Below are 13608 nucleotides of genomic sequence, written 5' to 3' on the forward strand. Positions count from 1 at the left end.
ACTTCCAAATAAGGTCACGTTCCAGGGCCCTGCAGGCCAGGACTGCAACATCTTTTTGAGATCAGAATCCAACCCAAAGCATACACTGTTTTGTGACTTTCTTTGGTTTTCATTCAGACAATATTTGGGGGACATTCTTGCACATGAATATTAAAAATAAAGTCTCCCTACTGATGGGTCCTTTGGTTCTTTCCTGTCTTTCTGTGTTAAAAGCAGTTTCACGCAGCCTTCTCGTACGGCTGTGCGCAGGTGCCAGTGTCTCTGAAGGACAAATTTGTGACAGCAGGTTGTGATTGAAAGGCATGCGAACTTCATTTAATCTGTGAGAGATGTTGTGTTGCCAAATGTCTTCCAGAAAGACGAACAGTGATATACCGCCAATGTTTGATACCCCTGTTCTTTGAATTATTTTTATTTTCTTCTTTGAAGATTGAAACCTTTGGGGGTTTTGAAACCAGTTCAGTGCAGTGGCAGATGGGGTGCAAAGAGACTGGAAAGTGAGGCTGAGAGCGGGTCACAGGTATTGATTAGGGTTTGGTGACCACTGAGTGACTGATAGACATTCAATCTCAGACTATAGACTGATTACAGATTGTCGCCCCAATTTAGAATTTAGTGTTTTTTCTTCCTTGGCCGTTCTAGCTGTTAGAAAAAAATTCCTAAAAATTATTTAAGATATAAAACTTAAGTGTATCAGTTGCTTGACAAACGACTGAGAAAATCAGCCTGGAGGAAGGAAGACTTTCTTGGGTTCACAACTCTCGGTCTTCAGTCCATGGTCATTTAGCTCCATTATTTCTGACCCTGTGGTGAGACAGAACATCCTGCTGGGAGCACAGGGCAGAAAGCTGCTCACCTCATGGAAACCAGGAAGCAGAGGGGAGAGACAGACAGGCAGACTGGGGACAGCATAGACCCCTGGACGGCATGCCCCCGTGACCTCCTTCCTCCCACCAGGCCCTACCTCCTGAAGACTCCACCACCAGCTGGGGACCAAACCTTCAGTATTCAACACCTGAGCCCCTGGGGGACATTCCCGATCCAAACTGTGACATGAATCATTCATAGTTTACAAATATGGACAACAACTCACTTCCACAACCGCCTACCCCGTCCCATTCTTCCCTGAGAGCACAGTGAGGTAAATGCTAAGGAATTTCACATTTAATGTAATACCTAAGTAACAGTATAGACAAGAAGGCTGATTCATTGATGTTTGAAGTATCACCACTTTGGAAAAGCCGTGTGTGTGTGTCCATGTATGCATAGAGAGGTCGAGTATCCCTTATCCAAAATGCTTGGGACCAGATATGTTTCAGATTTTAGATTTTGTTAGATTTTGGAATATTTGTGTATACATAATGAGATATCATGGGATGGGACCTGAGTCAAAACACAGAATTCATTTATGTTAGACGTACACCTTATACAGTATTTTTGGTGCACCTACCTTTTGACTGACCTGTCGTCACGTGAGACCAAGTTTGAAGTTTTGTATTTGCAGCATCGTGTCAGCGCTAGAGCTTTGGATTTTAGAGCATCTCAGACTAGAGATGGTCGACTATGTGTCTGTCAAAGAGATGCTCTGTGCCCGCTTCCTTCTCCTTGTATTTCTTCATGCCTTTATTTTATCCTCAGTTCAGTTTCCTATTCGTATTTTTAAATTTGTCAGAAATAATTTTTAAACAACTGTTCTGAACGCTGAGGAGTCATCTAAATAAATAAGACAAAGCAGACTCCAAAGCCCGCCTGCCTGCAGAGCTTGCTGGTGCCTCAGCCTCTCCTGGGGCCGACCTCCCTTCCCTGCCTCTTAACTTATTACATGCTTTTACAGGGGACTGTCGTGGTGCAGAGAGTTGGGGTTTGGAAAGACAGGCTTGAAACGCGTTCAGGTTGTCTGATTCACCTGACTCTTGAGTCCTGGGTCTTAAGGATGCACAGTATAATACAGTGGTTTTTTCATCTTTTGCAGAGTCCAGTAAAAGGCGAAATGGCAGTGGAAACAAAGGCCGTGGTTCCGGTGGATGAAGATGCTTCCTTTCCGCCACTGAGATCTGAGGACAGTGGGATTGGGCTCAGCGCTTCGTCCCCAGAGCTCTCTGAGCACCTGAGGGTCCCTCGAGTTTCTCCGGGAAGAGACGACATCTGGAAGAAGGGCGGGAGCATGCAGAGGACGTTTCTTTGCATCCAGGATCTGATCGCCAACTTTGCCAGCAGGAACATTTTTACAGTACCGCCGACCCCGTCTGGAGAAGAGGGAGAGTCTGAAGAGCCCGCAGGGCAGTGCGGCAAGGGTGGGCCCCCGAGCGCGGCGGGCGACGACTCGGGCAGGAAGAACTCTCGGGAGGCCAGGCCCCTCACCGTGCCCCAGTTTAAGCAGATGCTTTCAGACCTGTTCACCGTACGTGGGTCTCCATTCAAGACCAGAAGTTCAGAGCCACCGTCATCCTCGCCCAGTAGCCCTGGCAGAAAAACAGGAGGAGAGTGGGATGTTGACCAGGTGGTTGTCCACCTGGGCGGCTCCAAGGAGGACTGCAGGGAGGCCTTCGCTGCCGCCTGCCACCTGCTGCTAGACTGCGCCACCTTCCCGGTCTACCTGTCGGAGGAGGAGACGGAGCAGCTCTGCGAAACGCTCTTCCAGCTCCCAGGTGAGGGGGCAGCTGCGGCCGGGGAGCCGCCCTTGGGAATGCTGTTACTGAGGTGGCTGACGTGGATGTAAGTCCAGCTCAAAGTGTGTCAGCCAGGAAGGGAGTGCAGGAGAGCATCCCAGATCCAAAGCTTTCTGAGCACTGACACGTGATTTTGGAGCATTCTGGATTAGTGATTCTCAGTCAGTTACATCTATGCAAATATTCCAGAAATCCTAAGAATATAAACCTGAAGCACTTTTGGTCCCAGACCTTTTGGATGAGTGATTCTCAGCCCATAGTGGCCACGTCTGTTTCCCTCCTTGTTTTGTAATCTGTTTATACAATTTTATGTTTGGTGGTAGGGACTAAAGTTGTATCGTTTTTGATTTGTGTGTCGTTACATGGCAGGCGGGTAAGGGCTGGGTCTATATTTTGAAAACCTGCGTCTCCAGCTCAGCCCACAGAAGATCTAGCATACTGACAGCGCTCAGTGACGCAAACAGACCGTTTTGTGATACCTGTCATTAGAGGTTTACGAATGGCCTGCTAGGGCCACTGTAACGAAGGGCTGCAACAACAGAAACCTACTGTCTCATAGTCCCCAAGAGACCAGAGGTCCAAAATCAAGGTGTCACTGGGCCATGCTCCCTGAGACTCTGGGCCAAACCTGACCTGCATCTTCCCAGCCTTCCTGGGCTGTGACCGCGCCTCTCCAGCCTCTATGCTCACCTGGCGATCTCCTTGTGGATCTCACCTCACGTGGCCTCTTCCCCTGTAAAGGACACCAGTCCTGTTGGTGACCTTGATGACCTCATCCTAACTCGGTCACAAATGTAAAGACCCTATTTCCAAGTAAGCGCCACAAACAGGTTAGCACACGGCTGTCCAGGTGATGCTCAGGTTACTGCCTCGACCTAGGGTGCTGTGGCTTAGCTGCCCTTCTCACCTGGTTCTGCTTGCTTCTGTCCCCTCTGGCTGGCCTTTCAGGAGCCAGTGACTCCAGCTTCCCGTCGTGGCTGAAATCCCTCATGACCATCTGCTGCTGTGTGAGTGATTGCTACCTCCAGAACGTGGCCATCTCCACCCTGCTGGAAGTGATAAACCATTCCCAGTCCCTGGCGCTGGTCATTGAAGACAAGATGAAGCGCTACAAAAGCTCCGGGCACAACCCGTTCTTTGGCAAGCTGCAGATGGTGACATTGCCTCCCATCGCCCCAGGGATATTGAAAGTCATTGCCGAGAAGACGGACTTTTATCAGGTACTTCCCACTGGGAAGAGGGCCGTGAGGGGTGAGCGAGCCGTAGTTCTGAATCATTGATTTAAGGTCCTCCCTAAGAATGGAATGACCGTCCCGGGTAAGGAGCACGCAGCTCCACCCAGGGTGTGCCGAGACCCGAGGCTGCCTTGTCTGTCTCTCTGTCCCAGGCTCCTGGCACGATTTCTGGCTCTGTGTAGTTGGGCAAGCTGCAGTGAGAACGGCTTGGCCTGCGATGCCTGTGAGGAGCCTCTGCCAACCAGTTGGGGTTGGGCAGGGGAAGGGGGCTGGGACCCTCCTCTGCCCTCACCTGGCTTGGCCCTCTGCTAAGCAGAGAGGTGGGAGGGCAACGTGCTGGTGGCCCGCCTCTCCCCGGGAGTTGCAGAAGCCTTCGCTGGGGAGCCAGAGAAAGAGAGCACCCCTTTGTCCTGGTCACAGCCACCAGGAGTGGACAGTCAAGTTTCCATAGGCCAAGCTGGGTAGGAAGTGGGGAAGGAATAGGTCATGGCCCAAGTGCCATAGACTCTTGCTACTTCTACCAAAATTTAGATTTTCTTGAATAACTATTTCTTCATTTCTCAAATGTCCTTAGGATAATTTATAAAGACTCCAAATAGTCCTACTGTTGTTCCTTCTGATTTTCCCAGTTCCTGGTTGTATCGGTAGGGAGAGGAGCCTTGGGACTCTGCGCTGCTCTTCTGGCTCAGCTTCCGTCTGGGCTTCGTCTGTAGTGTCAGGGCCTTGGGGGGCCAGTGTTCCCTTGTTCTTTGATGTGGACACCACGCCCTCCTTTCCCCTTTACCTGAATAGAGTCGCAGTGTCCTTCTTGATTCTGTTGAACTTGGAACCAGGACCAGCACTACTGTAAGCAGCTGTTACTGGGCAAGTTTGTCCTTGCTCCTGCCTGCCTAGATCAGAAAGTTCCATATACTTACCCTGCAGGCACAGGGAAGAAAGAATTGCATCTGTGAGTCTGTGGAATGATATTTATAGAATAAAAGTGGCAGCATTTTTCATTTTGGTTTGGGGAGATGAGCTATGCTTTTCCAAGTTCTTTCTGAACTGCTGATTTTCATTTTGATTCAGACGATGTGCACATCTGAATGATGTGTACACTTACCTAGCACTGAGGTTTACTTGTCTGTGTGATTGACTTTCTGGATCTGCAGATTCTGCCACTGGAGATTGAAAGTATTTGGGGAAAGAAGAATCTGTCCATCTTTCTTTCTGGTCTTTATTCGCCAAACAATACAGTGTAACAACCATTTACAGGGTGTTTACATTGTCTTAGGTGTTGCAAGTAGTCAGAGATGATTTCAGGTGTATGGGAGGACGTGCAGATGTTCTAGATTTCTGTTTTCTTTTGTTTGGTGCTGGGGGTGGAACCCAGGGCCTTGTGCCTGCTGAATGCTCGCTCTACCACTGAGCTACATCCCAGCTCTCAGGCCATTTTATTTAAGGAGCTGGAGCATCTGAGGATTTTGGTATCCCCATGTGGAATACCAAAATCCTGGAACTAGTTCCCATAGATAGCGAGGAACAACTGTATTCCACACTTCTCAAGAACCAGGGCAGCTGGGGCTAAGGCCTACACTTGTTGCACATGCTTTAACTAGAAATGGTGTATCACCTGCTCAGGTAGGCAGGCTGTGCCCCAGCTCTCAGACTGTAGGTGGGGCTGTGTCTAGATCTTTTCTTCTTTTCCTTACTGCTATAGAACAGCTCATCTTCCAGTGTTCCTGCTGCCCACACTGCAAATGAGAATAAGGTCAGGTAGCCCAAGAGTGCCTGACCTTTCTCATCCAGGTGGTGATGGCAGGTTTCAGACGGGATAAAGTGAGGCCAGACCATAAGAAGGAGCTGGTGTGGGTTTTGCAATCGGCTTAGCTCTCAAAAACCTCAGTTCTTAAAAACCCTCCTTCCAGGGGTGGAGTGCTTTCCTAGCATGCTGAGAGCCTGGTTCCATCCTCCCAGACTGTCTCCCAGGTCTGGGAGGTAGAGCCTCTCCCCACTCCCTCCGCTGATCCCCAGCACCTCTGCCTGCCAGGGCCTCGACCCCTCCCCTGTGCCTGCTGCCATCCAGGAAGGTGCCAGCCCCTGCAGCCACACAGCACTAGGGCATGACCCAGGCACCCACAGGAGTGGCGGCTTTGTTGTGTCCTCAGGTCAATGTTGTGGGCTGCTGCCACCCGGTCACCGGCACCCGAGGGTGTATGGGAAGGAAGAGGCAGCTCCTTACCTGGGACAGCAGCGGGGACAGGGTCTGTTTCTGTACTCTGGCCCCACTGACTTGGGCCACTCAGCTCACCACCACCCTCCAGGGCTCCTGTGGTGTACAAAGGCCACACCTCTCCTAGTCCCTTTGCAAGCGCCTGCCCCGCTCCCACTGGTTCATCTTATTGGACGGAATGAGGATCCTGGGTCTGTGCCACCTCTTCTCTATATGCCAAATCTGTAATGCCCAGGGCTGGTGTTAACATTGTTTTCTGCACTTTTCTATTTCAAGATCATATTTTCCCTTTGTCAGGCATGGTGGTGTAACCCTATAATCCCAGCTGCTTAGGCAGCTGAGGCAGGAGGATCACAATTCAAGAGTAACCTCAGCAATTTAGCAAGACCCTGTCTCAAAATTAAAAAAAAAAAAAAGGGCTGGGGACATAGCTCAGTGGTAGAGCAACCCTGAGTTCAATTCTCCAGTACTGGAAAAGAAAAAAATTCCCCTCAAAATTTTCAGGAACTAGTATAGTGAGATTTCTGTTTTACGTATGATTTGTGTTAGATCGATACACAAAATTTTCATTTCCTTGCAGCTTATTTTTATACATGTATTTGTTTGCCAGCCATCAAGTATTTGTTTTCAACTTTGTTCAAAAATAAATATTCTTAAATCTTCCAGAAACAATATTTTATACATGCATTTGCCATAAGGGCTAGAAGGAGGGGTGAGATTCCTTTGCTTAATCAGAAAGTCTTCCAAGGTTCATTGTAACTTGATCATTGGAAATTACTTTCCCTTGGAGAAAAAATAAGGAAATAATGGTTAAGGGCTCATTTGTTCAGGGAAGACAGTTTTGTCAAATAGAAATACTTGAACCAAAAACAGTCAGGTGATCTAAAGTGTGCCTAGAATAGTACAGTCTGCAAAATCGGAACTTGCCATGACCTGGAAGAATGCCCTCCTGTGAGTAGGGACCAGGCCCTGCAGGGGACTGCAACTACTTGGAGACCCCCTGCTTTTAAAAAGCTAAGATCAGTGCTGGAGAGATGGACAGCTGAATTTGGGGTGCAGTTTGGTACTGACACTGAGGCAGGCTCCCATGCTCAGAAGGGGTGGACACTTGTGTCAGCTCTGGCAAGCTGCGACTCTTTCCCAGTGCTGCTTGGGGCTGGTTGGAGCCCACCCCCGAGATGGTGACGTGCTCTGTGTCCAGCTGCAGACCGGGCCATCCTGGTCATCTCTTCAAAGCCACTGGACTCCCTAGAGGGTTTGTCTTTGACTTGCCAAGTGCTGGCACAGACTGCGTCTTGGTATGTGCTTACTGAAAAGCTCCAACTCTTCAGATCTCGCCTCTGATTGAGTCCCTTCCTGAAAGTGGCATCGATGTCCAGACAAGAGCAGCAGTACTTTTAGCCAGTCAGAAACCTCCAGATTTAACCATAATTCTGCCTGTTGCCTGGATGCCTCCTGGTGGGTATTGGCTTTGCTCTGTGTGGGCAGCGTGCATCTGGGTGTTAAGGATTTCAGAACACTTAGCCAACGTAGGTAAGAGCCAGCTCGTGGGGCTGGGAATGGGCTGACGGAAAGGCCCAGGGGTTGCCTGTGTTCACACAGCCTGTCGCCTTTTCCTCGTCCAGAGGGTGGCTCGCGTGCTTTGGAATCAGCTCAACAAAGAGACGCGGGAGCATCACATCACCTGTGTGGAGCTCTTCTACCGGCTGCACTGCCTGGCCCCCACGGCCAACATCTGCGAGGACATCATCTGCCACGCCCTCCTGGACCCCGACAAGGTGAGCTTCCACCCAGCCTGCCACCACCCGCTGCTGGGCACCCCGCTCTACGTGCCCAAGTCAGATTCACAGACACCCAGGCGAAGCCTTTCCGGGCCTCAGTGGACTCCTGATTCCTGAGCAGAGCCGTCCCAGAGCTCCAGGCCTGGAGGATCTCTGGGAGCTTGAGCCCCCTTTAGAGTCCTAACAGTGAGGTTTGTGTCCTCATCTGTGAAGGCCCACCAGGAGGTCCACTCCAGCTGCCAGCAGGGCTTGCAGGGCTTCTGGGGCTGTTGGCCAAAACGGGCAGGTGCAGGAATGTGTCATCCTTTTAGAACTCAATAAGGGTTGGTGTGCATCCTCGGTCCTTAAGGCCCCGGGCCTGGCATTTCCCCGGGGCGTGAGGAGGCTGCGGTCTGGCAGTCTGCATGGTCCTTGGACCACAGTTCTCGGGAGTTACCCAGACACCGACTCAGGCGGAGTCTAGAATGTGCGCTTCAGCACACAGCAGGAAGAGCGGGAGGGTGCAGGTTTCCCCCTTCCCACTGGCCAAGTCCCGCATGAAAACAGTCCCTTGGCGGTGACAAGGTGCCCATTTGTTACTGAAATGGAATTCACTGTGGCTGAAGACAGCATTTGTTTATGCATCCAAGCTCCTCACTCTCGTTTATTTTCTCATCAAGGGAACAAGGTTGGAAGCCCTGTTTAGGTTTTCCGTGATCTGGCACCTGACAAGAGAGATCCAAGGCAGCCGAGTAACGTCTCACAATCGCTCCTTTGATAGGTGAGGCGGTGATTTGCCTCGGAAACTCAGAGGCTCTGGTCAGTGTGCGGGGCTGGGGAGGTGGGGGGAAGCTGAGAGTGGAACCCCTGCACGTGAGCTGTGACCCTGCACGTGAGCTGTGCCCCTGCACACGGTGCCCATGGCCTCTGAGGGAAGTTAGCCTGGAAACGTGAGCACATGTCAGGAATTTTCTTGATTTAGTGGGGATGCGGAAGCTCCGCACACCTGAGTCACCTGGGGGGCTTTTCCAACTGGCCCCCATGAGAGGGCTTTCTAGAAGCTGCAAAGGCCCAGACCTCTCCTGGGATGCGCTACCCTGGAGCCCTCGACCACCGTCAGGCGTGAGTGTAGCGCAGCACACTCTGCTCCACTTTGCTTTTTTCAGGCACCCCACTGTCTGAAGTGCAGACTGGCACCCGGCATGGCTGAGGCCTGGGTGTTAGGAGCTCTCCCCGTCATTCCAAGGGGAAACCAAGGTTGCACTCCTTATCCTCCTCTGCCTGGGTCCGAGTCCAGCTTGCTGAAACTTCCTGGGGCAGGTGACCCTGTGGTTGACAGCAGGTGCCCACCGTGCGCGCCAGGACTGGCAGGCAGGGCAGCAGGGTGTGGACTTGGTGGTGTTGCCCCTGCCTGCAGGTCCTTGTTCGTTGTGCTGGACAGCCTGGCCTGCACGGACGGCGCCATCAGCGCGGCGGCCCAAGGCTGGCTGGTGCGTGCGCTCTCCCTGGGGGACGTGGCGCGCATCCTGGAACCAGTGCTCCTGCTGCTGCTGCAGCCCAAAACCCAGAGGACCTCCATCCACTGCCTCAAGCAGGAGAACTCAGCCGGTGAGCGGGCTGCGCAGGGGCCGGGCACGAGGGAGGGCTCGGCTGCCTGTTGTCACAGGCTAGGGACTTAGAACCGCTTGGCGGCTTTGCTAGATTCAGACAGTGTGAAAATACCTTGTAAACTTAAGGGGACTTGGACAGTCTAAGAACCATGAGAACTAGAATTTCGAACTACTAGTTAGTGTGTGTTCTAGTTGGTTTTTTCATTGCTGTGACCAAAAGACCTGACAAGAACAGTTCTAGAGGAGGAAAATCTATTCAGTGCTCATGGTTTCAAGGTCTCAGTCCATAGATTGCCAGCTCCATTGTCCTGGGCCTGAGGTGAGGCAGAAGGGTGTGGAGGAAGAAAGTCGCTCAGGGCATGGTGAGCTCCTCACCACAGACAAAATATACACCCCACAGGCTCACCCGTCCCCGTGATCCACCTCCTCCAGCCACACCTCCTGCCTACGGTTACCTCCCAGTTAATCCCGAGCAGGGATCAATGCACTGACTAGGTTAAGGTTCTCAGAGTCCAGTCATTTCACTTCTAAACTCTCTTGCATTGTTTACACATCAGCTTCCGGGGGACACCACACATCTAAACTGTAACAATGGGAATACTGTTTTCACTGAGAAACCAGATTATTTTATTATCAAAAAAGGAAAATTGGGATCCAGATGTCAGTGGCACATGCCAATAATCTCAGATACATGAGGCTGAGTCGGGAGGATCCTTGTTTGAGGCCAGCATCGGCAACTTAGAGCCTGTCTCAAAATTTAATAAAAGGGTTGGGGATATAATTCAGTGGTAGGGGGCTTGCCTAGCATGTGTAAGGCCCTGGTTTCAATCCCCAGTACTGGACGGAAAATGCAGATTATACAGTATGTTGCTATTAATTGTGGTCACTATGCTGTGCAAAAGTTCACCATAACTTACTCCCCTGCAAAACTAACCCCATACCCTTTGACTAACATCTCTATTTCCTCATGTCCCCTCCAGCCTCTATGGGAATAGATTTAAAATCTCTCGTCACAAAAAAAAAAAAATAAGATGTGCGGTGAGATATGTTAATTAGTTTAGTTTAGTAATTCCATATACATACATGAAAACAATACATTATATCACATAAATATATATACTTGTTATTTGTCAATGAAAAAAATTAGTGACTCACATTTCAATAATAATAGGGATTCTTGATTCTTTCACTAGAGAAAATAATTCAAATGTATCTAAGGTAAGAAAGGAGAGTGTGTCTCCAGAGCCGCATCTGCACTGCTTGGCCAACTCACAACTGTGTCTCTGGGTGCAGGTGAGGCGTGCATGCACTGGGTAGCCCTTTGGCCGGATCCACCGCTGGCTTCAGGGGGTGGGATAGTTAGGTGGCCAGGTATGAGTGGCTGAAAATGTCTAAGTGTGATCTGGTCAGTTGTACTTTATCCATGAAAGTATCTTATTGTGAACCTTCAACTCCAAGTAAATGGGTTTTTCCTGACTGTTCTCTTAAGGTGCTTGCAGCTATTATTCTGTTGATCAGATATCAGAAAGGCAGACATAATGCACCTTGTTGTTCACAGAACTTACAGATGCATTGTAGAGTCTTTTTTCTTTCTTTGTTTTCTAGTAGTGAGGATTGAACCCAGGGCCTCATGCATGCTAGACAAGCACTGTACCACTGAGCTACATCCCCAACCCTTTTCTACTTTTGCTATTTATTTTGAGACAGAGTTTCAATAAGTTGCCAAGACTGGCTTCAAAATTGCAATCCTCCTGCCTCAGCCTCTGGAGTCTCTGGGATCACAGGCATGTACCACTGTGCCCGACTTAGAAACTTTTTTTTTTTTCCCAGAAACATTTTTAACACAAATTTAAAAGAATATACATAGGACTAAGGAAAGAAAAGGAAACTTATTAAATCTAGCCACTCCATTAAACTTCAGTGATTGGTGCTTCACAGTTTGTGAACTAACATTACTTGCTCATTAGTTGCAGTTTAGACTTTGCAGTTTTCCAAGGATGGCTTGGAGCCCTGAGTCATTTGTGTAGCTCACTGGTTGTGGGATCCGCTGGTCCAGAAGTACTTGTCAGGGAGGAGCAACCCCTCCCCTAGGTGAGTGATTTGGGGGAGATGGCCTCCTCTCCTTGCAGGGTCTTTACCTGAACTGTAAGCTCTGGTTTCCTTTGGAAAGGAAAGCTGCCTGCCTTCTCAAAGAGGAGACATTTATAATTATTCCACATTCTAAGAAAGGGAAACTGAAAGTATAAGCTAAGCACCTTCTTAAAAGTTGGGCTATAGTTCACAACCACTCCATTGTTCAGTGTTTGTCTTTTTAAGAGACATGTCCTGGCGGCACACTGGTGTGGCTTTCGAAGCCTCCCGGTGCTGCCTCGCTGCTGCCTCGCTCTGTTTTCTGCCGACCAGCTGCAGGAGCCTGAGTGATCTGCCTCCTGTCCAGCAGGACGCCTTTGCTCCGTCTTCTCTTTCCCTGCGAGAAACCAAAGGCGCAGAGAGCCCCAGCCAAATGGAGCGAGCAGGAAGGAGAGGATGGAGTCGGACGAGGATGAAGATGAGGAGGACAGAAATGAAGAAGAGGATGACGACATTGAAGTCATAGTCGAGGAGGTGAAGCTTATTCCGTCGCAGATAATGATTTGACGGAAGTACGAAATTCCTAGAGCAGCTTTTCCTAAAGGCTCCTGTGAGCGCTGCAGAACTAAGATCTCTTCATTCAACAGAACACATTGGGAGAGTGACCGAGCAAACAGATGTTTCAGAAGACAGCGATGACGAGGTGGCTGGAGATGAAGTGTTTGGTTTCACAGCCTTTTAAATTTAACTGAAAGGGTACCCAGTGTGCTGAGCAAAGTGGAGAGTTGGTTCTAAGCTTCTGTGAAAAGAGCGTGGTCGGACAGCCAGACAGGCTCTGAAATGGCACCACCCCGTCTCCTCAGATCCCGGTGCCACGCACCAGCAGTTGCAGAAAGAACTGGCAGGGTCGCTCAAAACGAATCAGCTGTGTGTGAAGTGCTCCTTCTCCTGATGAGCAAGACACTTGTGGAAGCAGGAAAAGCCAATTCCAAAAGGAGATGGAGTGACCAGGAGGACGAACCAGTGTTTGCAAATGCAGAGAGAGCGTTTTCCATGAGAAGGCCGTCCCAGTGCAGGACAGCAGCCTGCCTGCGAGGCAGGTGGTCTTTGATGATATACTAATGGAATCCTTTTGGACCATGATGTTAATTCCAGACAGCAGGATGAGCAAAATCTGGACAAACTGAAAGAACACCTGTCTGTCTAGCCAGCCCGTTGTTCATGAACTGTGATGGGCTTATTTGTGTAAAAGTACCAGAAACCCAGTGGAGATTTACTGAAAAACTCATGACTTTAGTCAGATTTAAGTCTTCTACAAAAGTAGGGTTCTTTTCCACATATCTATGACATATTTACAAAATATCTTTTTTTTGGTCAAGGGGACTGGGCGTGTGGCTCAGTGGTAAGCATTTGCCTGGCATGTGTGAGGCCCTGGGTTTGATCCTCAGCACTGCATGTAAGTAAATAAATTAAATGATAAAAAAAAAAGGCAGACTTCTACCAAGAAGGAAAACATGGAGTAGTAATTTGAAGAATTCAATAATAAAACTCCTATTTTTTTATTTAAAAAAAAAAAAAAAAACCAGAAGTGCACTCCCCACCCCAATCTCACCTACATAATCCTATAGAAGTTTATTTTTAGAATATTACTGTGTCCTTCCAGTGGCTCATGGGTTTCCGTCTCACTCTTACTCCTTTCTTAGTCTTGCTTGTGTTCATGGCATAGATTTGTTGAAAGCCGCTTATTGAAAATGTTTGGCACCAGGCTGGGTGTGGTGCACACAACTGTAATCCAGGTGACTTGGGAGGCTGAGGCAGGAGGATTGCAAGTTCCAGGCCAGCCTCAGCAACTTAGTGAGATCTTGTCTCAAAAAAAAAAAATAAATAAAAAGGCCTGGGGATGCAGCTCAGTGATAAAGCATTCCTGGGTTTAGTTCTCAATGCAAAAAAAAAAAAAAAAAAATCCAGTTTATTGCTAGACATCATGGTGTACACGTTTAATTCCAGCTACTTGGGAGACTGATCCAAGTTCAAAACTTGCAATCTAACCTG

General features: G+C 49.3%; 1 protein-coding gene and 1 pseudogene across 4 annotated transcripts in view; both read left to right on the forward strand.

Annotated features, from left to right (window-relative positions):
- The window catches only part of Dop1b (DOP1 leucine zipper like protein B), a 112803-nt gene that overhangs the window by 49810 nt on the left and 49385 nt on the right, over nucleotides 1-13608 (forward strand). For all 4 annotated transcript variants that reach the window (XR_007110173.1, XM_047563824.1, XM_047563825.1 and 1 more), the window contains 5 exons: nucleotides 1973-2648; nucleotides 3618-3889; nucleotides 7742-7894; nucleotides 8557-8657; nucleotides 9294-9484. Coding sequence is in view for 3 of the 4 variants with exons in the window: in XM_047563824.1 (XP_047419780.1) it covers nucleotides 1973-2648; nucleotides 3618-3889; nucleotides 7742-7894; nucleotides 8557-8657; nucleotides 9294-9484 (1393 nt within the window). In the remaining variant the exon portion in view is untranslated. The remainder of the gene's footprint in view (nucleotides 1-1972; nucleotides 2649-3617; nucleotides 3890-7741; nucleotides 7895-8556; nucleotides 8658-9293; nucleotides 9485-13608) is intronic.
- Nucleotides 11460-13000, forward strand: LOC124992687 (BRCA2 and CDKN1A-interacting protein-like; annotated as a pseudogene).

This window comes from Sciurus carolinensis, chromosome 9 (genome assembly GCF_902686445.1).
Source record: "Sciurus carolinensis chromosome 9, mSciCar1.2, whole genome shotgun sequence".
Lineage (NCBI taxonomy): Eukaryota > Metazoa > Chordata > Mammalia > Rodentia > Sciuridae > Sciurus > Sciurus carolinensis.